Source organism: Erpetoichthys calabaricus, chromosome 8 (assembly GCF_900747795.2).
Source record: "Erpetoichthys calabaricus chromosome 8, fErpCal1.3, whole genome shotgun sequence".
NCBI lineage: Eukaryota > Metazoa > Chordata > Cladistia > Polypteriformes > Polypteridae > Erpetoichthys > Erpetoichthys calabaricus.
Window position 1 is genome coordinate 194,831,677 of NC_041401.2, and position 22,604 is coordinate 194,854,280.

Here is a 22,604-nt window from a genome sequence, read left to right on the forward strand (position 1 = left end):
GGTAGGTAACCACCCATACAATCAGGTCGGGACTCAGACTACGAATGCAATGAATGTAATATATATATTTATACGTCTAAATGTGGAAGTTTGTGTGTCTGTCTGTCCAGCCTGAAAGTGAGAGCTGGAGTCTGGGTAAGCGCTCCACCTCTAAGGAAACAGAAATCTAAACGTTTACGAGTGTGTGTGTTTCTGTCGGCCCGGCCCGGAAGTGAGAGGCTACTACAGCATGAAGCTTAGAGAGCCAGCAATGTGGCCCCAAGTTAACGAGTCGGAAGAAGAAAGAGCCTCTGTTGCCAAAGTAAAACTGCAGAGAAAAGAAAAACTCTCACGCAAGCGAACGAAACCTCCTAACAGAGAGACGCCCAGAGTAGTTCCTTTCAATTACCTGGCATCACTGCATTTCAATTTTATTTTTTGACGATTTCAATATTTAATAGGAACCCGGGCTTTTTACAGCACGGGCTTACGCAGCTGGTATATATATATATATATATATATATATATATATATATATATATATATATATATATATATATATATATATATATATATATATATATATACTGTACTAGCTGTCCCCTACAAGCTCTGCCCACATAGTAGTGAAACAGGGCAAACTTTAAAAATCAATAAAGAAACAGGTATTGCTAGCTAAGTGGCGGCAAGGTACACTCCAACACGTCGTGAGAGGTAGACTGAATTGAACAGAGGCTGGCGTGTGATTGAGGAGGGCTTCACCCGACTCTCTACTCCTGTGGTCCTGCCTCCCACTCCCCTCAGCCCACAGCCTCCGTCTTGGATTTGCCCGAATAAATCACTCCTGCAAGTGAACTTTGATACAAAGCGCAATGATAGAAGTCACAAAATCAACTACAATGTTCAAGCACGTTATAGAAAAAAAAACCCGCTCTAAATCTGTTAAGTAGTGCTCTCGTGAAAAGCGGACAGACAGACTACCTTTGTAAGCCGTGCTGTAAACTTGGAATTGTCAGAAAAAAAAATTGAAATGCAGAGTCGGCCGTTTCGTTTTGCAGACGTGATCGTCCCCGTCGTCTATGAGTGGCTAAGCGAGTTTCTCTCTCTTTTGTCTTTCCTTGGCGGTTTCACTTTGGCAGTGGAGTTGTTTTCTTTCAGCTTCATGCTGTAGCCTCACACTTTTGGGCCTGATAGATAGACACTCACACTTCCATGCGTAGACATTTCTATATTAAACATATATATACAGTTTTTACTCTTGTACCACGTGCCCTCGTGTAAGACGTGGACCCTAATTTTTACAAAGAAAATCGCGAAAACCACTTTGCCCCGTGTCTGACGCGCGTTGAGAGAGAGAGAGGGCGCGAGCAAGCCCAAGCAGAAGAAGTAAACATTACAGGTAAACATTTCCTCGTGTATGAGGCGCATCTGATTTTCTAATGCTAATTTTTGGGAAAAAATGTGCGCATGGTACACGTGTAAATACGGTATATATATATATATATATATATACACATACATACATTTTTATATATATATATATATATATATATATATATATATATATATATATATATATATATATATATATATATATATATACATACATTTATATATATATATATATATATATATATATATATATATATATATATATATATATATATATATATATATATAGTCATCGAACAAACATATCCACCAGTGAAATACTGGGGTGCCAACCACAATAAGTAACAAGTTCAAAAGAAATAGGCACTCAATGTTGTTAAACAGAAGGGGTAACGCAATATCACCTGGAAAACTGCAGCACAATCAATCAAAGGGTAGGTCACACTGCCGGGGTCAGAGCTCCATCTGGTGTTCTTCTTGCCCTGCAGTGAAACGACCTCTGCCAGGAGTGTTTTGGTTTTATAGTCATTGGACTGAAAGGGGCAGAGTCAGTTGCCCCCACCAGGAAGTTTCTCCGGGCTGTGGGTGGGAAAAGAGACAACCTTGCCAGCGACAGTACCCACTGGTGTCCTAAGGTGGTAGTGCTTATCTCTGATGAGCTTTTGAAGGTGACGCGCATGCTTCTGACGCACATGCCTGACTCTCTAATAGGTGTGTGTTTTTAATAAATGAGTATCCAGTGCTCTTTTAAAAATATTTGGATACTGTCATTTTAGTTTAATGAAGGACCACTCAAGTTCTGCAGCACAAGACTTTATACTGTACTTTCTGTATTTAAGAATTGTTTTTATTTTCTTTGGCTACCACTAAGACAGAACAGTTACCTTGAAGCCTTTCATATTCTTCACACTTTGGTAACAAAAGTAACAGTTAGTAATGTGTGTGTTTCTGTCACGTTCCTAAGAGTCATAACAGAAGAAAAGTCTTCTGTCTCTCTCGGACAATCAGTAGTGATGGTGTAGTCCCCAAGGGGTCTTTATCAGTTAATGGCTGTTATTTAAATATTGACCTTGCTCTTTATTCTGAGTGACTGAGTGGAAAGACTACCTCATGTTACTTTGCAGCTGGTATGTCTAACTGTATTATTACTTCTTTCAGGTCCCCCAGTAAACCACTGGCCCGTAAAATGATCAGTGGGATGGACTGGGAAACAGTTAGTCGGAATTCCCTATCTGATGACAGACTGGAGACGCAGAGCCTTCCAACTCGCTCACCTCCTGGAACTCCGAATCAGTGAGTAGACTGCAAGCAATGATCACATTAGAAATTCCTTTAAGGCAAAAGGTCAAGCAAAAAATACACGTCTGGGAATTTCTGGGTACATCAATCAGTGGGGGGGGTCTACTGTTCTTTATGACCTTCAGCTCCTGACTGTGTTTATTTTCACTGGTTTATATATATATATATATATATATATATATATACAGTACATATACATACACCCACATACACACACACACATATTTATGTATCCCCTCCTACACACCCTGTCAAAACCGCCGACCTGCTAGGTATATCCTGTGAATCACCCAGTCAGTATTTGCACAACAATCGCTACACGAGTTGCCGCAATAATTTTGTGTGAAAAAATCGAACAGCAAATCAACAGCAATTTTCTCGCGAAATTGGAACAAAGCGGCCACAGAAACTTATGAAGTGATAAAAACAGTGCACGGTGATAACAGTTTGTCTCGCACACACATTTTTGAGTGACACAAACATTTCAAGGAAGGACAAGAAAATGTGGAAGACATTCAACGCCCAGGTTGCCCACGCTCATCTCAGGTGGATGAAAACATCAAAATGGTGAATCAGATTGATCAAAATGTGCGTACTACTTTTTCTGTAAAGCAGTTTTTGACTGACAAAAACATTCCTGTCCTCGATCATCCTCCCTATTTGCCTATTTAGCTCCCTCTGATTTTTACTTTTTCCCGAAAATCAAAAGGGACCTGAAGGGAACACATTTTTCTTCAATGGATTAAGTGAAGACAGAGACGGCAAGCCTGTTGAAGAGCCTCAAGCAAGAAGACTTCAGCTCTGTTTCAATCAATGGAAGATACATCTGGAGCGGTGTCGAGATCGGGAGGGGGAACATAGAAGGTGACAACGTTTAGAATGCTAGAATGCTATATATGTGTGTATGTGTGTATATATATATATAATATATATATATATATATATATATATATATATACACATAGTGACCACAAGGGAGTGCCTCTGAGCCCCAGATCACAGTCTCAAAGTCATCCAACTCAAACTCAATTGTTTTTCAACTATAGGATTTTTATTCCTCACCCGCACTCTTTAGTGAACAAAGCCAAAAACACACAAGTATAACCACAGATTCTCTTGCTCCTTCTGCTTCCCTGATGAGTGTTGCCAACTGCCTCCTGACGTTTGACTCCCTGAGGTTTCCTTAGACATTGGAATGCTTTCTTTGCTAGGACATGGTCTATTGGAAGCACTTCCAGGTCAGGTGAAAGTCCCATAAAGCCAGACATTGTAAACCCCTGTGGCACCCGTGGAACCCAACAGGACTATACTCTAGGTCTCCATTTCCAGCATGCCCTGTGGGTATCCAAATGAGTACTGAAGCCCAGAGATGCTGCTGTCCAGCATACTGGGGTAGACAATATTCACCAGTCATCATCTCCTCCATGTCTTCAACTGCACTGGCCTACCAGAATGCTTACAAATGGAATGAGGAGTTAAAAAATGGTCGGAAAAATGTTAATCACGAAGAAGGAGCAGAATGCCCATCCATGTCCACTAGTAGCAACCACATTGAGCAAGTCCATACCATGATTCTGATGAATGGACAATGATTTCGGCCTGTTCTACACCTTCAGCCCATACAAAGCAGATTACTGCTCACTTCTTCTCTTTGTTGTAAACAGAGAGAGCCACAGCCTTGTTTAGTCCTAGAAAACAGCAAGAGAGCCTGAATGAACAGGTTGAAACTTAACCACAGTGACCACAGACGCACCATATTAAGCTGTACAGCCAACCCAGAGTAAATGATTACAAGAGTGTGGAAAATTATTGACTCATGTGTGTGCGAGTGTTGTATATATATATCTATATATATGTACAGTGGTGTGAAAAACTATTTGCCCCCTTCCTGATTTCTTATTCTTTTGCATGTTTGTCACACAAAATGTTTCTGATCATCAAACACATTTAACCATTAGTCAAATATAACACAAGTAAACACAAAATGCAGTTTGTAAATGGTGGTTTTTATTATTTAGGGAGAAAAAAAAATCCAAACCTACATGGCCCTGTGTGAAAAAGTAATTGCCCCCTGAACCTAATAACTGGTTGGGCCACCCTTAGCAGCAATAACTGCAATCAAGCGTTTGCGATAACTTGCAATGAGTCTTTTACAGCGCTCTGGAGGAATTTTGGCCCACTCATCTTTGCAAAATTGTTGTAATTCAGCTTTATTTGAGGGTTTTCTAGCATGAACCGCCTTTTTTAAGGTCATGCCATAGCATCTCAATTGGATTCAGGTCAGGACTTTGACTAGGCCACCCCAAAGTCTTCATTTTGTTTTTCTTCAGCCATTCAGAGGTGGATTTGCTGGTGTGTTTTGGGTCATTGTCCTGTTGCAGCACCCAAGATCGCTTCAGCTTGAGTTGACGAACAGATGGCCGGACATTCTCCTTCAGGATTTTTTGGTAGACAGTAGAATTCATGGTTCCATCTATCACAGCAAGCCTTCCAGGTCCTGAAGCAGCAAAACAACCCCAGACCATCACACTACCACCACCACATTTTTACTGTTGGTATGATGTTCTTTTTCTGAAATGCTGTGTTCCTTTTACGGCAGATGTAACGGGACATTTGCCTTCCAAAAAGTTCAACTTTTGACTCATCAGTCCACAAGGTATTTTCCCAAAAGTCTTGGCAATCATTGAGATGTTTCTTAGCAAAATTGAGACGAGCCCTAATGTTCTTTTTGCTTAACAGTGGTTTGCGTCTTGGAAATCTGCCATGCAGGCCGTTTTTGCCCAGTCTCTTTCTTATGGTGGAGTCGTGAACACTGATCTTAATTGAGGCAAGTGAGGCCTGCAGTTCTTTAGACGTTGTCCTGGGGTCTTTTGTGACCTCTCGGATGAGTCGTCTCTGCGCTCTTGGGGTAATTTTGGTCGGCCGGCCACTCCTGGGAAGGTTCACCACTGTTCCATGTTTTTGCCATTTGTGGATAATGGCTCTCACTGTGGTTCGCTGGAGTCCCAAAGCTTTAGAAATGGCTTTATAACCTTTACCAGACTGACAGATCTCAATTACTTCTGTTCTCATTTGTTCCTGAATTTCTTTGGATCTTGGCATGATGTCTAGCTTTTGAGGTGCTTTTGGTCTACTTCTCTGTGTCAGGCAGCTCCTATTTAAGTGATTTCTTGATTGAAACAGGTGTGGCAGTAATCAGGCCTGGGGGTGGCTACGGAAATTGAACTCAGGTGTGATACACCACAGTTAGGTTATTTTTTAACAAGGGGGCAATTACTTTTTCACACAGGGCCATGTAGGTTTGGATTTTTTTTCTCCCTAAATAATAAAAACCATCATTTAAAAACTGCATTTTGTGTTTACTTGTGTTATATTTGACTAATGGTTAAATGTGTTTGATGATCAGAAACATTTTGTGTGACAAACATGCAAAAGAATAAGAAATCAGGAAGGGGGCAAATAGTTTTTCACACCACTGTATACGTATATCTGTGTGTTTATATATACAGTATATGTGTGTGTGTATATATATATATATATATATATATATATATATATATATATATATATATAAATATACTGTATATATGTATGTATATGTATATGTATCTATATGTATTTTTGTATCTATATGTATTTTTGTATGTAGTATCATTAGAGACCAGCATCTGTAAAGTTAGACAACATTAAATGAGTTTTATGATTTTATGTTAAAAAGGTAAAAACACTTGGTGAACTCCAAGTGTTGCAAACTAAATATTTGACTGTCAGTTTTAAAACTTCTTCTTCTTTCGGCTGCTCCGTTTATCAGGAGATTAAATTTCTTTTATCTTGCAGGAGATTACTTTAGGTTGGATGGTCTGTTATAGAAGACACAGTACTTTGCCCACTAATATGAATAGTAAAGCGCTCTTTTTTTAAAGGAGTATGCACTTTTTTTAGAAACCTTTTATTGTTTGTGCCTTAATAAAGTTGTTGGTGATGCTTCCCTTTTTTGCTGATGTCATATCAGAGCATATAACTGATTTAACATTTATTGTAGGATGACTTACAAGTGCATTTAGCTGGGAAACCTGTAACCTCCATCTACTGCCTCTGATCCTTGTTGTTGAGCATAAATCCTGGCAAGGTGGCTCCCAGAATATTTGCTTGCCTTCCTTCCGTTCTCCTGCTGAGCAGGTTTCGGTAGCGCCATAGCTGCCCTTATACTGCCTGCTTAGAAGTTTATCATTAATGTGTTGAAGCTTTGAGTTATATTTGCTGTTTGCTGTTTTAAAAGGTTAGTTCAAAGAATAAAAGACTATTACTATGACCTGAACTGAGCCGATACCAGAAATGCTTGATAACACGTTTTTCTCCTCAAATGATAACACAGTTTTTGATAGATAGATATGTTAGCGTAGCTGGCAGGATTAGATAGATACATAGTTTGATATGTTAGCGTAATTGGCAGGATTAGATACTGTAGATAGATACATAGATAGATATGTTGGCATAGTTGGCAGGATTAGATAGCTAGATAGATACATAGATATGTTAGACTAGTTGGCAGGATTAGATAGATAGATAGATATGTTAGCGTAGTTGGCAGGATTAGATAGCTAGATAGATACAAAGATAGATATGTTAGTGTACTTGGCAGGAGTAGATAGGTAGATAGATACATAGATAGATATTTAGGGTAGTTGGCAGGATTAGATAGCTAGATAGATGCATAGATATGTTAGACTAGTTGGCAGGATTAGATAGATAGATAGATATGTTGGCATAGTTGGCAGGATTAGATAGCTAGATAGATACATAGATATGTTAGACTAGTTGGCAGGATTAGATAGATAGATAGATATGTTGGCAGGATTAGATAGCTAGATAGATACATAGATATGTTAGCGTAGTTGGCAGGATTAGATAGCTAGATAGATACAAAGATAGATATGTTAGTGTACTTGGCAGGAGTAGATAGATACATAGATAGATATTTAGGGTAGTTGGCAGGATTAGATAGCTAGATAGATGCTTAGATATGTTAGCGTAGTCTGCAGGATTAGATACTGTAGATAGATAGATACATAGATTTGTTAGCGTAGTCGGCAGGATTAGATACTGTAGATAGATAGATACATAGATATGTTAGCGTAGTCGGCAGGATTAGATACTGTAGATAGATAGATACATAGATATGTTAGCGTAGTCTACAGGATTAGATACTGTAGATAGATAGATACATAGATTTGTTAGCGTAGTTGGCAGGATTAGATACTGTAGATAGATACATAGATATGTTAGCGTAGTTGGTAGGATTAGATAGCTAGATAGATGCATAGATAGATATGTTAGCGTAGTTGGCAGCATTAGATACTGTAGATAGATAGATACATAAATTTGTTAGCGTAGTCGGCAGGATTAGATACTGTAGATAGATACATAAATATGTTAGCGTAGTTGGTAGGATTCAATAGCTAGATAGATGCATAGATAGATATGTTAGCGTAGTTGGCAGCATTAGATACTGTAGATAGATAGATACATAAATTTGTTAGCGTAGTCGGCAGGATTAGATACTGTAGATAGATACATAGATATGTTAGCATAGTTGGTAGGATTAGATAGCTAGATAGATGCATAGATAGATATGTTAGCGTAGTTGGCAGCATTAGATACTGTAGATAGATAGATACATAAATTTGTTAGCGTAGTTGGCAGGATTAGATACTGTAGATACATACATAGATATGTTAGCGTAGTTGGTAGGATTAGATAGCTAGATAGATGCATAGATAGATATGTTAGCGTAGTTGGCAGCATTAGATACTGTAGATAGATAGATACATAAATTTGTTAGCGTAGTCGGCAGGATTAGATACTGTAGATAGATACATAGATATGTTAGCATAGTTGGTAGGATTAGATAGCTAGATAGATGCATAGATAGATATGTTAGCGTAGTTGGCAGGATTAGATACTGTAGATAGATAGATACATAAATTTGTTAGCGTAGTTGGCAGGATTAGATACTGTAGATACATACATAGATATGTTAGCGTAGTTGGTAGGATTAGATAGCTAGATAGATGCATAGATAGATATGTTAGCGTAGTTGGCGGCATTAGATACTGTAGATAGATAGATATGTTAGTGTAGTTGGTAGGATTAGATAGCTAGATAGTTACATAGATATGTTAGCATAGTTGTCAAGATTAGATACTGTAGATAGATAAATAGCTAGATAGATATGTTGGCATAGTTGGTAGGATTAGATAGATAGATAGAACAAATAAACAAACAAAAATAGTTTGGCTTTTTACAGAAGCTCCTTAAATAAATAAATGTATATATATTCACACAGTATGGTTTGAATACACATTGTCGTTGGTATAATGGAGCCCCAGTCACATTTCCTGACACATTTCTGCTGAATGATGTGTTGGCTGAAAGTCCTCAGTGTTAGGGTGTCAGGGAGTGGATGTGCAGCTTTGTTCATAAACAGCTAATCTAAAAGGAGAAAATGCTTGCTGAAATGAGTGTTACAACAGTAGATTTTGAATTAATCTGCAAAATTAAGGGGCCACCAAATAAAATACATTTGTTGCACCTGCATTTAAGATCATTGTCGTCTTTTGAAGGATGCTCATTTTATTGTATTAGTTGCAGTTCTTATTTTTCTGTGCTGTTAATGTTTAAGACGGCTTAATTTTGGGAATTCAAACATTCTTTTCTTTCTTTCTTTTTTCTTTTTAATTCACTGATGAACATAAAACTGCAGTAGGAGTGGAATGTTTGCACAAGAAGGAACTCGCTTACGACCGTCTTCCGTGGGCCATTTGGTTGACCATGTGATCCATACGTCACCTAGTGAAGTCTTTGCCAACCACAAATCTCCTTCCTCCACACAGGCAAACAGCATCAGCTTGGACTCTTCCCCGTGAGTGATTTTTGTGTACATTCAGTTATTTCAAAGTGCTTGTCTTTGTCGTCTTCATGTGTCCCCTAAGTTTAGTGCAGTGGTATGCAGTAGCTTTCAGCTTGTCTTCTGTAATCCGAGGTCATTAGGCAGTGCATCTGGCCTTCTCAATGAATGAACATTTTAATATCTGCCTTTTCAGTGTCAGTCCATATATTGTTCACGTTTATTGAGCAATCATGTTTGTGCTTTTCTTCTACTTGTGTTATTAAATAATCCTGTTTGTGATGAGCGTCCAGCAAAAAAAAAAAAACAGCAACATTTATTTGTATAGCACATTTTCTTTTTTTTATTTTATTGATTTTATTACAATCAAATAACATTCCATACAAATAACTCAAGTTTTACAAAAAAAAGAGAGCTAGGCCAGCAGTGTAAAACTTCATGCTAGTAAAGGCAAATGAATAGATAAAATAAAAAATGAATAGCGATAAATGGAGTAAAATAGGGGAGAGGACCTGCTTCCTCAATTTAAAAGCTTATTCTAAAATGTTATTAGATTAGATCCTGCCAGGTTTTGAAAACGTTTTGTCCAGATCCTCTAAGGGAGTATATGATTTTTTCCAGTTTCAAATAGTATATAACATCAGTTACCCGCTTACTTAGAATCGGAGAGTTAGGATTCTTCCGGTTGAGCGAGATAAGTCTACGTGCCAATAGTGCAGTAAAGGCAATGACAGTTTGTTTGTCCTCATCCACTTTAAAGTCCCCTGTGAGCCCACCAAACACAGCTGGTAGTGGAATAGGAGGGATTGTGACACCGAGGCTGTCTGAAAGGCATTTAAAGGTTTTGCTCCAAAATGATGTTAATTTGGTACACGTCGCCCAAAACACGTGGCCCAGTGAGGCTGGAGCTCGATTGCAGCGTTTGCAGGTTGGATCTCGCCCTGGAAACATTTTGGACAATTTTAAATGAGAGAGATGCACTCGATATATCATTTTGAATGAGTTGATTAATTGTATGCTTTGCGCATATGGAGCTCGAGTGGATTCTGTGCATTGCTACCTTCCGCTCCTTTTCTGAGATGATGAGTGAGAGATCCTTTAATGTCACATTTTCATACAAGGGGATTGTAGCTCAAAGTGCTTGGCAGCTGGCAAAATCAGACAATAGAAAAATAAGAAATAAAAGAATAGCAACATCAACGTATTTTACAGAGTCCTAAATCATCACACAGCAAATGTCTCAGTGGTTGCTAACAGGCCCAGTTTGAGAGCCTCCCACCTGCCTGTGATGATGAGAATAAAAATCCCTAAAAACCTTGCTGGAAAACATGGAAGAAATCTTGGGAAGAGAAGACCCCTTCCAGGTAGGTTGGGCATGCAGTGGGTGTCAGTGCAAGACAAAAATCACTCATGCTGGTATGCACTATATCAGTGGTCTCAAAGTCCCATCCTGGTGGGCCGCAGTGGCTACTGGTTTTCATTCTAATCCTTTTCTTAATTGGTGACCAGTTTTTGGTGCTAATTAACTCCTTTTCCGTTCATTTCCTTTCACAACGACATTCAGTCCCATGATACACTTGGTTGCTTCGGGTGCTGTTATGTCTTTCTTGTACAATGCTGACCAGAACTGCACACAGGACTCCAGATGTGGTCTTGCTAGTGCATTATATGGTCTGAGCAGAACATCCCTTGATTTTAATTCAACAGTTTTTATGACATAACATTTTATTTGCCTTATTAATTGCTTCTGCACATTGCTTAGTCGATGAAAACGTGGTGTCAACCTAACTTCTCTTCAGAGGTCTCTTCCTGTAGCTCGATGTCTCCCATCTCGTATTCCTAATTGATGTTCCTTTTGCCCACGTGTAGCACTTTACACTTTTCTACATGAAACTGCAGGTGTTCGTCCCCTTCTGAAGCTTATCGAGATCATTTTGGATCATTTTTGCTGCATCCTCAGTGTCTGGAGGACAGAGGAGCCTCTTACAGAAGAAGTTACAGGTCTGTGAGAGCCAGAAATCTTGCTTGTTTGTAGGTGATCAAATACTTATTTTCCACCATAATTTGCAAATAAATTCTTCAAAAATCAGACAATGTGATTTTCTGGATTTTTTTTTTCTCATTTTGTCTCTCATAGTTGAGGTATACCTGTGATGAAAATTACAGGCCTCTCTCATCTTTTTAAGTGGGAGAACTTGCACAATTGGTGGCTGACTAAATACTTTTTTGCCCCACTGTAGATGAAACTGTCAGGAGAAAAAAAAACAGCTAGAGGGATGGATGGATGGATAGATAGATAGATATGAAAGGCACTATATAACAGAGATAGATAGATAGATAGATAGATAGATAGATAGATAGATAGATAGATAGATAGATAGATAGATAGATAGATAGATATGAAAGGCACTATATAACAGAGATAGATAGATAGATAGATAGATAGATAGATAGATAGATAGATAGATAGATAGATAGATAGATAGATAGATAGATAGATATGAAAGATTGATATGAAAGGCACTATATGACAGGCGCTGCAGAAAGGCAAGCAGGCAATGAGAGTACATTCACATGTGAAAGGCACTAGATAAATGAATAGATAGGGAAGGCACTTATATAATAGGCTGACAGAGAAGGCACTAGACAGATGCATAACAGTATTGGCTATATAGTAGTTTCATTTTATATGTAATATATATGTATTTTACAACTTGGAGAATTATGTCAATAAGGAATACATGAAATCATATATCAATCGACACATGCTGCACGCAGGTAAGCGGGCAGTGAGAGTGGAGATAAATGTGAAAGACGCTAGGTAGATTGTATACAACAGGCAAAAATAGCAGCCACTTGATAACAGTATTAGCTATAATCAATGAAAGCATTAATTAATCAACAGAAGTAACCATGATCGACATTTTAAACTTAACGATTTACTTAAGAAAAAAAGAAAAACACCCCAGCATGTCTATGAAGGCAGACACTGCAGGCAGGCAGGCAGAGCGGCGAAAAGCGCAGAACAGCGCCCCCCGAAACGGAAGTGGTAGAAAATAGATTGCATCTGTAGTGGTTTACTACTACCATAGAGAATGAATGGGAAACGGTTTAGGGAGTTTTAGCTAAAGAATACGCTGCGGCCGCCATCCGCTGTGCATGTTTGGAATACAGCGTATATAATGTAAAAAAAGTAACGATTCGAGTGTTGCCCAATGTAGCGGAGTAAGAGTAGCGTTTCTTTCTTCACAAATGTCCATCCATCCATTTTCCAACCCGCTGAATCCAAACACAGGGTCATGGGGGTCTGCTGGAGCCAATCCCAGCCAACATAGGGCACAAGGCAGGAACCAATCCCGGGCAGGGTGTCAACCCACCGCAGGGCACACACAAACACACCCACACACCAAGCACACACTAGGGCCAATTTAGAATCGCCAATCCACATAACCAGCATGTCTTTGGACTGTGGGAGGAAACCCACGCAGACACGGGGAGAACATGCAAACTCCACGCAGGGAGGACCTGGGAAGCGAACCCAGGTCTCCCAACTGCGAGGCAGCAGCGCTACCCACTGCGCCACCGTGCAGCCTCTTCACAAATGTACTCAAGTAAAAGTAAAAAGCATGGTGCAGTAAAACTACTCTTAGAAGTACAATTTTTTAAAAAGGTTACTCAAGTAAATGTAACTCGTTACTACCCACCTCTGGTCTGTAGTCTGCAGGCTGATCTTCACACGGCACTCTCTTTGTCTCCTGTCAGTTGCCCAACTAAGAGATCCAGTTTTGTGGGTTACCTCTGATGTCTACAGAACTTCTGGTGTCAAAGCGCCTTAAGTCATTTCCAGAGGTGTTTGCTGCTGTTATTTTTTTTAAAGTGTGGCATTTCAAAGTGATCAGGATAATAAATTAATAATAAGAGAGTGCAAGTTTTTGGATGAAAATTAAAAAGATGTAAGTGAAGAACTTAAAGTGATTTGGTGTCTTTGGCGCTATGGCAATCCATCAGTCTGTCCATTTTCTACACTTTGTTCTTCTTGGCTCGCCGGACAGGTGGGGACAGCACTCGGCGTTACACAATTCTGAATCCCACGCTGTGTTGAGGAGGCAAGGCAAGTCATTAAGTGAGAATGCTGGGTGGGGAGGTAAATTGATTGGCAGTGGGGGCCCAGGGTTTTAAAATTTGTAAAGTCCTGTCCTCATCAACACTCCTGTATCCATGCACATGCTAAACCACAGAGTAATTTTACAAAAAGTCTAATTTTATATCACAGAAGAGTAGAAAACAGCCGTTTACATGTCGAATGTATCTACATATGCCCTCGTAATACTCCGTTTTTTTTTTGTGATGCCAATGCTTCCAAGCTGTAGAGCAGTGTTTCACAAACTGTGTGCCACGGAACACTAGTGTGCCGTGGAAGATTTGCAGATGTGCCGCGGGAGTTTCTACAAATATTTGAAATTTATACAGGTTTTCAGAACGCTACACGTGCAGCGTTACACAGGTCTGCCTACTATTAAATTTTTATCCTACGTTGCGATGACGTCCCCACTTGCAACGACCAGTAATAGTAGCCCGCACTCTCCCCTTTTCCCTGCCCTGCTAAATCGGAACGCTACATTTTGACGGAAAGGGGTGTTAGCTATTCAGGTTAAGGAATTTTCCACTATACATATATTATTATAATGACTAAAATGTAGGCCGCCCTAGCAGACGCACAGCAGTTTTTGAATTGGTAACGATAATAATAAGCGATGTGTTTCATTTAAATTTTTTAGGTGTATGCTAATAATAACAAATTATCAATAAGCGTTATTCATTGTTATCCATGGAGAAATACGTTAGCAAGAATGAAACTGTGAAAGCGTTAAAAAAAAAAAGCAAGGAACCAAACGAAGGTACAAAGAAGATTACATCGGATATGGTTTCATATCTTCGGGACCTGAAGATGCTCCATTGCCATTCTGTCTGATCTGCAATTCAGCTCTGTCGAATGAGGCGCTTGTTCCAAGCAAATTGAAGAGACACTTGGAAACAAAACATCCAGCTGTAAAAGCGCAACCGAAGGAATACTTCGAAAACATCAGGGCTCAACAAAATAAACAAGCTAAGAAACTTACGAACTACCTAAAGCTGCCAGAAAAGGGATTGATTGCAAGTTATAAGGTTGCTCAGTTATTAGCAAAACGCAAGAAAGCGCATACAGAGGCTGAATCAGTCATTGCACCAGCTTTAGCAATAGTTGTTGAAACTATCCTTGGACCCGATGCCGCCGAAAAAGTTAAGAAAGTTCCTTTGTCAAATGATACTATCTCGCGCAGAATTGAAGACTTATCGTCAGATTTACAAGATCAAATCTGTGAACACTTTGACGCGCCTGACGATGAAGTGTCTCTGTTGTGGTCTCTTCAAGTTGATGAATCCACTGACGTTAGCGGCAAAGCCCAGCTGCTAGCTTTTATTCGGTTCATAAAGGATGAAAAATGTGTCAACGAATTCTTATTTTGCAAAGACTTACAAACTACGACCAAAGGCGAAGATATTTTCAATGTGGTGAACGAAAACATTTTGCTCTTCAAACTACAGTGGAAAAACTGTGTCAGCGTTTGCACCGATGGCTGTCCTTCCATGCAGGGAAATAGAAAGGGATTCGTCACTCTTGTGCGTCAAGAAAATCCAAATGTATTAGTTGTTCACTGCATGATCCACAGAGAAGCTCTTGCCTTCAAATCTTTGCCGAAAGATTTGATGTATGTTCCGGATCAAGTGATTACAGTTGTAAACTTCATCAAATCTCGACCGCTTGCATCCCGACTTTTCTCTCAGCTCTGTGAAGCAATGGATTCAGACTACAAATGCCTCCTGTATCACACCAACGTTCGTTGGCTCTCCAGGGGAAAAGTGTTAAAGCGTGTCGTCCAACTCAAGGCTGAGCTGATTTCATTCTTGGAGGCTGAAAAAAAAGACTTTGGATTTTCTATTCATGACGAGATCTGGTGGGTTAAGGTGACATTTCTCTCTGATTTATTTGACAAATTAAATTCACTGAATTTAAGTCTTCAAGGACCATCGGAAAACATCATCACTGCATCCTCAAAACTGAAGTCATTTGGTGAAAAATTGTCGTTGTGGCAAAGTAAGATCTCGAAAGGAGTCTTCGACTGCTTTCCTACTTACAATGACTGTGCTTCAAATAAAGAAATCACCCCCGAAATTCTGTACACTTTGACACACCTGCAGTCAGCATTGCAGCATTACTTCCCAAAAGTTGGAAGTAATGAATATGGATGGGTCAGCTATCCATTTGGAAACAATGAAGCTACAAATCTTACAACTGAAGAAGAAGAGCAGCTCATTGATTTAAAAAACGATGCAGTTCTTAAGTCAAGTTTTGCCGAGAAAAGCCTGGATGTGTTTTGGATTTCAATCAACAAGTTATATCCTGCAATCAGTTTAAAAGCAATCAAAATAATTCTTCCATTTGCATCTTCATGGTTTTGTGAGTTTGGATTTTCAGCACTGACTGAAATCAAGTCTAAGAAAAGAGAGAGACTTCTTACAATAGACGCTGAAATGCGAGTTTGTTTGTCGACTTTGGAGCCTCGATTAGATCGCATTTGCTCTCAAAAACAGGCACATCCTTCACATTGAATGTAATACTTAAAAACAGGTAAAATAATTTTTCATTTTATTATAAAACAACTGTTGTTCTTCCTGGTGTGCCGCGAAATTTTTTTAGTTTTTTTACTGTGCCAACAGACAAAAAAGTTTGAGAAACACTGCTGTAGAGTCAGGATTTGCTTTCAGCCTACCAAATAGGTTCCTTTCATGACCCTCAGCTAAGCATTCATAATGAAGCTCAAACCCGACTGGGCAAACACAAAGGACGGCAGACTCTGTTCAAGGCCTAATTGTTAACGCTCACAACATGTTATGCTAATGCGTTACAGCAGAATGCACCTCGGCAAAAAGAATCAACTTTGTGTGAAGGAGAAAAAGATAAAGTTCTTTTATATCTACCGCAAACATTTATTGTAATCTCCGTTGTTCGAAAAAGCTTCAGCTTGACTTTGTTGTGAAGACTAGCGAGAAAAATGCAAGTTCACGTCTGAGTCCTCCACTGCGCAAGCACCCCGCTATAAACCCGAGGCTTAACTCTGACGTTCATTTTATTTGAGCCCAGCGTGTTTCTGCCATCACGCAGTTTCTTCAGGTCCAATCAGATAGAATTAAAATAAAATCTTTCAGCGTCTGTAATATACTTGTTACGTGAGTGAGCACATCTTAAAGAGTAATATGCAACAGCGCATTAGCATTTTCATGCTTGAAGAGCTGTAAGGTGGCAAAGGTCATCTTAGCTTGTTATTGTTCACTTTGTCCCTAAACTCCCCAGTCACGCTCCACGGTTTTTGTTATCACGTGACAGTATATTTACACTGATATAAAACGATTGTACTTGTGCACTAAAAGCGTTCTTTGTTTGTTTAGGTCACAGGACACAGCAGTAGATGGCCAGCCTCCAGCACTGCCACCTAAACAGTCGAAAAAGAACAGCTATAACCAGATCAACGAGTCCCAGTCCCAACTAGAACTGGACAACCATATTAACGAACTGTACGATGTTCCAGTAGCATCTGAAAAGTCCATGGTAAGATTTCTTTTATCACTTTATCTACACCTACTAAGGATCTGTGCTTGGGGAAGGAGTGAACGCAACAGTTGGCACATTCTACATTTAAATCTCTTGTTAAATTTAGAGCATCCCTTTAATACCACAAACCCCCACCCATTACCAGGCCAGTGTTTGTACTGGGCCTTCAGAACGTATTCAGGCCTCTGCACTTTTGTACATTTGTAAAACCGATAACACAAGATAAAAATTTGGGGCATCTTGGAGGCGAGCCCAGTAAAATTGGTGGCAAAATAATCAAGAAAATACGAGGTCTTATTAGAGACAGTAGTCAGACACATTCAAAGATGGCGGCGGTGCCCCCTTAAGAAGATACTCTACGGGAAGGGGCGGGGCCAAGGAACCACGACCCGGAATTGATGTCATTGGGATTGCCGGTTGGCAGATCTACAGCGGAGAAAGGAGGAGAAGAAGTAGGCATCAGTGCCAACCCTCGACTCAGGGTGGAATTACAGTCAGACAAGCCTTTCAGTTGTCACAACATTTTGTTGTATTGCAGCCTTACGCTGACATTAATGTTTTTTTCCCTCATCAAATGACAAAAGAGACAATTTTAGAAATTTTTTGCAAATTTATTAAAAACAAAAACAAAGTCAACTATATCACATTGACACAAAAAAGTGTTCAGACCCTTCCCTGTGACACATGAAATTTGATTCTGGTGCATCCTGTTCCATCATCATTCAGATGTTTGGAGTCCAAAAGTGGCCAAAAGCTTAATGATGTCTTGCAACGAATCGGACCCAAAATGCTGACAGGGGGCCAATAACTACCACTCACCCTCCTACTGTAAACTGAAAGGCAGTTACTTAAAGGATAGGCCAGCATCACCCCCTGAAGCGCCCCACCATACCTCCTTCTTTTGATATAATCATCTGTAACAATCAAATAAATACAGTATGTCTTGTATATATAAAAAAAGACAAATATATACATTAAAAAAAAAGATATGCACAAGTGTGAATAAAAATATAAACCGTGAAATACACAACCCCAGCCCCTCACACAAGTTCAACTTGTCTTATTATAATGGGTGGATAAATTGCAGACGCAGATTAATGAAAGAAACTGACTACCGTATATACTCGCGTATAAGTCGGGTCTTGAAACCTGAAAAATCGATCATAAAATCAGACCCCGACTTATATGCCTGTTCAAAAATACGAAACCTACATTTTAATTCATTTATTTATTTTTACATCTTTTTGCCTTCTCCAATCTCACACCAGTTTCTCAGACACATCAAATTTTGTTGCAGCAGCGCAGTTACCAATTTCTTTCACCACTTCAAAGACTTTTAATTTCAAACCAGCTTCATATTTTCTTCTGATCGAACGCTCCATCGTAGATAAGGGATGCTCTTACGATAAAGGTGTATGAGGGTGTGAGATACTAAAAACACAAATCAATGCAAGCGTCACTTTGGAATAGTTTGGGTATTACCATGTGGTCACGTGGGCACATTACATAGTGTAAAAGGCGCTATATAGCGCCCAACCCGGCACGTACTTAAATAAAACACGCTTTATTATTTCTTCAGCCATGGGGCACGCCTTCCCTGTGTCCCACAGGCCCAACACAGTCCCAAATACACTCACAAATACTCTCTCTATCCACCTCAGCACCACCACTCCTCCTTAGGCTTAGTCCTCCTCCTCCCGACTCTGGCTCTCCCGAGTGGTGGTGGCTGGCCTTTTTTATACCCCACCCGGAAGCGTTCCAGGTGCTTGATTACCTGGTCCTAATTGACCTTCCGGGTGGGGCTGACGAGTCGACCAGCTGGGCTGGAAAGTCCATGCAGCTCTCCCTGGCAGCCATCCAAGCCCCCAACCAGGCTGTAGAGGACTCCATCTCCCATGGAGCCTTGCGCCAGGTTGGGGAATCATCGTCCACCAGGGAGGCTGCCACCAAGCGTCCCGGGGGAGGTACTGAGCTGCCCATGGTGGCTCCCCCGGAACAGATGCAGCAGGGGCGTCCCTGCCGGGCATGGGACCCGGCTGTCCTTCACAATAGAAAAACAAAGGCCGTGTGCTCTGTAGTTACTCTCTCAGGTGGGCATTAGCATATCGTAATCTCTTGGACCAATGGCGTGAGTTTTCTGCATTCGACTTATATGACTGACATTTTAAAATAGATAGATAGATAGATAGATACTTTATTAATCCCAAGGGGAAATTCCCATACTCCAGCAGCAGCATACTGATAAAAACAATTTTAAATTAAAGAGTGATAACAATGCAGGTATAACAGTCAATAACTTTGTATAATATTAACATTTACCCCCCCCGTGTGGAATTGAAGAGCCACATAGTGTTCCAGAGGAACGATCTCCTCAGTCGCTGAAGCTGCTCCTCTGTCTGGAGATGATCCTGTTTAGTGGATGCAGTGGATTCTCCATGATTGACAGGAGCCTGCTCAGCGCCCGTCGCTCTGCCACAGATCCCACAAATACTGGGAATTATACGGTAAAATCTTATCTGTGGGAGAGTGAGTATATACGGTATATAAATGTTAAACGTTTCCACAGTCAGTACCTCGCCATGATAAAAAAAAAAGAGAACTTCAGCGAACTCACCCGGGTCCGCTAGTCATAACTAAATGCAGGATTCATGGCCCTGATTACGAACGCTGCCCCTCTCCTATCTAGACGGGTTTTCGTAGCCGTGGTCCCTTTTTTACATGGCCAATGCAGGTGCTGATTCGTGTTGCTAGTTTTTCCGTATTTTTCCTCCGATTGCAGTCCTCCTTCTTCCTCTTAAAAACAGTGCAATGACTTCTGAAACTGGACATCCAGCCTCCAGGGGTGCTGCTGTCCATCACCTGTTTACTCTTAAAACAGCATGTATGGGCGCACAGGCAGACAAGCAGCAGACACGCCACATTTACTGTGTGGCAGTGCTACAAACTGACTCTCCTATATGAGCTTGTTGGACCTCTCATTCCAAAGCCCATGGACATTAATATGGATTTTGCGTGGTCTACCACATTGTGGCTAAGCTGCTGTTGCTCCTTAATGATTCCATTGCACAGTAATAGCGTTTGCAATTGAGCAGGGTAGGAATTGCACATACTGACTTGTGGCAAAGGTGACTCCCTATGACAGTGCCATATATTTGAAAGTCCCTGAGGTCTTCAGCACGACTCACTCCACTGACAGTGATGGTCAATGGTCATGTGCTGTTAACAGTGAAACGCCTGAGCGCAGTCATTTGGAGGGGTGTCCACATAGTGCATCGTGTATTAAGGAGTGTTAAACTGTATTATTTACTTCACAGTTAAATGGTGTCATTCCACATGACAATCTAGTGCTCATCAGAATGAAGCCAGATGAGAACGGAAGATTTGGTTTCAACGTGAAGGTAAGCTGCATTTTCTGCAAACATTTTAGCTTACTGCATTTGTCATATCCAGTTTGCTCTGGTGGTCGTTGTGGCCATGTTTGGTAAGAAAGACCCTGCATAACCTCCGTTCATATTGCTTTTAACCTCAAATAACATTAAGTTGCTTTTTTTTTTTTTATACCCCCAGGGTGGTTCAGATCAGAAAATGCCAGTAATTGTTTCTCGTGTGGCACCCGGAACATCAGTAAGTTTTTGACTTTTTTTGTCTGTCTTTGTTCTGAATATTAAAATATATTTTTATTGAAATCAACTTTGGTGTGAAGCAAATACCATTGCTGCCCACTTGTGTGTGGCGATTGTTTATTTCATTTCAGTTCAGTTTATTTTGTATATACTGTAGCACTCTTAAGGTGACTGCAGGCACAGGCCACTTTGACACATTGTCGGGTAAAATGCAACTGCAGACTTTACTATTTACAGAAGGATTGCATAAAGACAACCAAGTAGTATGAAGCTGCATTACATAAACAGAGGCCAGCACTGTCTGTCCATTAATTAATTGATAAACTGTGGCCAACTGACATCACAGGAGTGGAAAACAAAAACTCAGTCAGCAGCATTCATGGAGAAAATCAACCTCAAGGGGGGTCCATGGTCAGTTATAACTGAGAAAGTGAAAGGCAAAGTCAGAGTCCTGGGTACCTCGGCCAACCGGCCGCCATCCTCCTCCTCAGCAATTTCCTTTTTTGGCAAAGCCAGTCTGCTGTATTAATGGACCAGTTATCTACTGGAGTTGCCCTGAGGGCACAACTTTCAAAGAATGGACTCAACTTCCAGACAGTGTTCAGAAGACATTAAGAAGGCTAACAGAATGTCAGGTTATATAGCGCCTTGATGTGTGGAGAACAAGTCACAGGAGGTTCTGCTCAGGCTTTAGAATACACTGGTGAGGCCTCATCTGGGGTACTGGGTGCAGTTTGGGTCTCCAGACTACAAAAAGGACATAGCAGCGCAAGAGAAGGTCCAGAGAGGAGCAACTGGGCTGATTATGGGGGGTTACAGGGAATGAGTTATGACAGTATTTCTCAACCTTTAAGTATTTGCCACCCCGAGTTTTCATAACGGTTTTAATCGCACCTTCCTAACGTTTTTTTTGAAACCCTAATAAAATTTATTCCTATATTTTTTGCTGCCGATACACCGCTATAAGTTTACAATTTTCCTACAAATACCGAAATTACGCCACATATGGCAACATTTGCGGGGTGCACCCCACAGTTTGAGAACCGCTATGATTAAAAGAGCTGAGCCTTTACAGTTTAAGCAAAATAAGATTAAGAGGTGACCTGACAGAAGTGTCTAAAATGATGAAGGGAATTAGTCCAGTGGATCGAGACGGTTATTTTAAAATAAGTTCATCAGGAACACGGGGACACAGTTGGAAACTTGTGAAGGGGAAATTTCACAGAAACATTAGGAAGACAACCAGAGACACAGGAATAAGCGTCCAAGTAGTGTGGTGGACAGGAAGACTTTAGGGACTTTCAAAACTCGACTTGATGTATTTTGGAAGAAATAACTGGATAGGACTGGCAAGTTTTGTTGGGCTGAAAGACCTGTTCTCGTCCAGAGTGTTCTAATGGAATATGAAACTCAAAAGTCTCAGTCCACTGCTCATGTGCCATCGTGTGTGGTTCCAGTCAGTCCCACACCTCAGCTCTCTTTAACCCAATCTGGAGGAATAACAACCAAATGAGGTGGGATATAAAAATACAAACAGGTCATTCTCAGCATTCATCTTTAACCGTTAGTTTAATACACTAAGAACCTATATAGTGTCCAGTCAATTAAGAGAAAGTAAAAACCCACCATGTAAGGACACTTCTCTCCTGTGTATGGAAAAGTCATCTCGGAATTAGAATCGTTAGAATCATCGGATGGAAAGATTCTCTCATCAGATTGGACGGTCAGCACAGACTCCATTAAAAGGCCACTT

General features: G+C 40.3%; 1 protein-coding gene across 3 annotated transcripts in view; it reads left to right on the plus strand.

Moving 5' to 3' along the window:
• The window catches only part of ptpn4a (protein tyrosine phosphatase non-receptor type 4a), a 254,054-nt gene that overhangs the window by 195,166 nt on the left and 36,284 nt on the right, over positions 1 to 22,604 (plus strand). For 2 of the 3 annotated variants that reach the window (XM_028808047.2, XM_028808048.2), the window contains 5 exons: positions 2,530 to 2,664; positions 9,434 to 9,592; positions 17,066 to 17,225; positions 20,543 to 20,626; positions 20,796 to 20,852. In XM_028808047.2, the coding sequence (XP_028663880.2) occupies positions 2,530 to 2,664; positions 9,434 to 9,592; positions 17,066 to 17,225; positions 20,543 to 20,626; positions 20,796 to 20,852 (595 nt within the window). The remainder of the gene's footprint in view (positions 1 to 2,529; positions 2,665 to 9,433; positions 9,593 to 17,065; positions 17,226 to 20,542; positions 20,627 to 20,795; positions 20,853 to 22,604) is intronic. The other variant, XM_028808049.2, reaches the window with a different exon arrangement.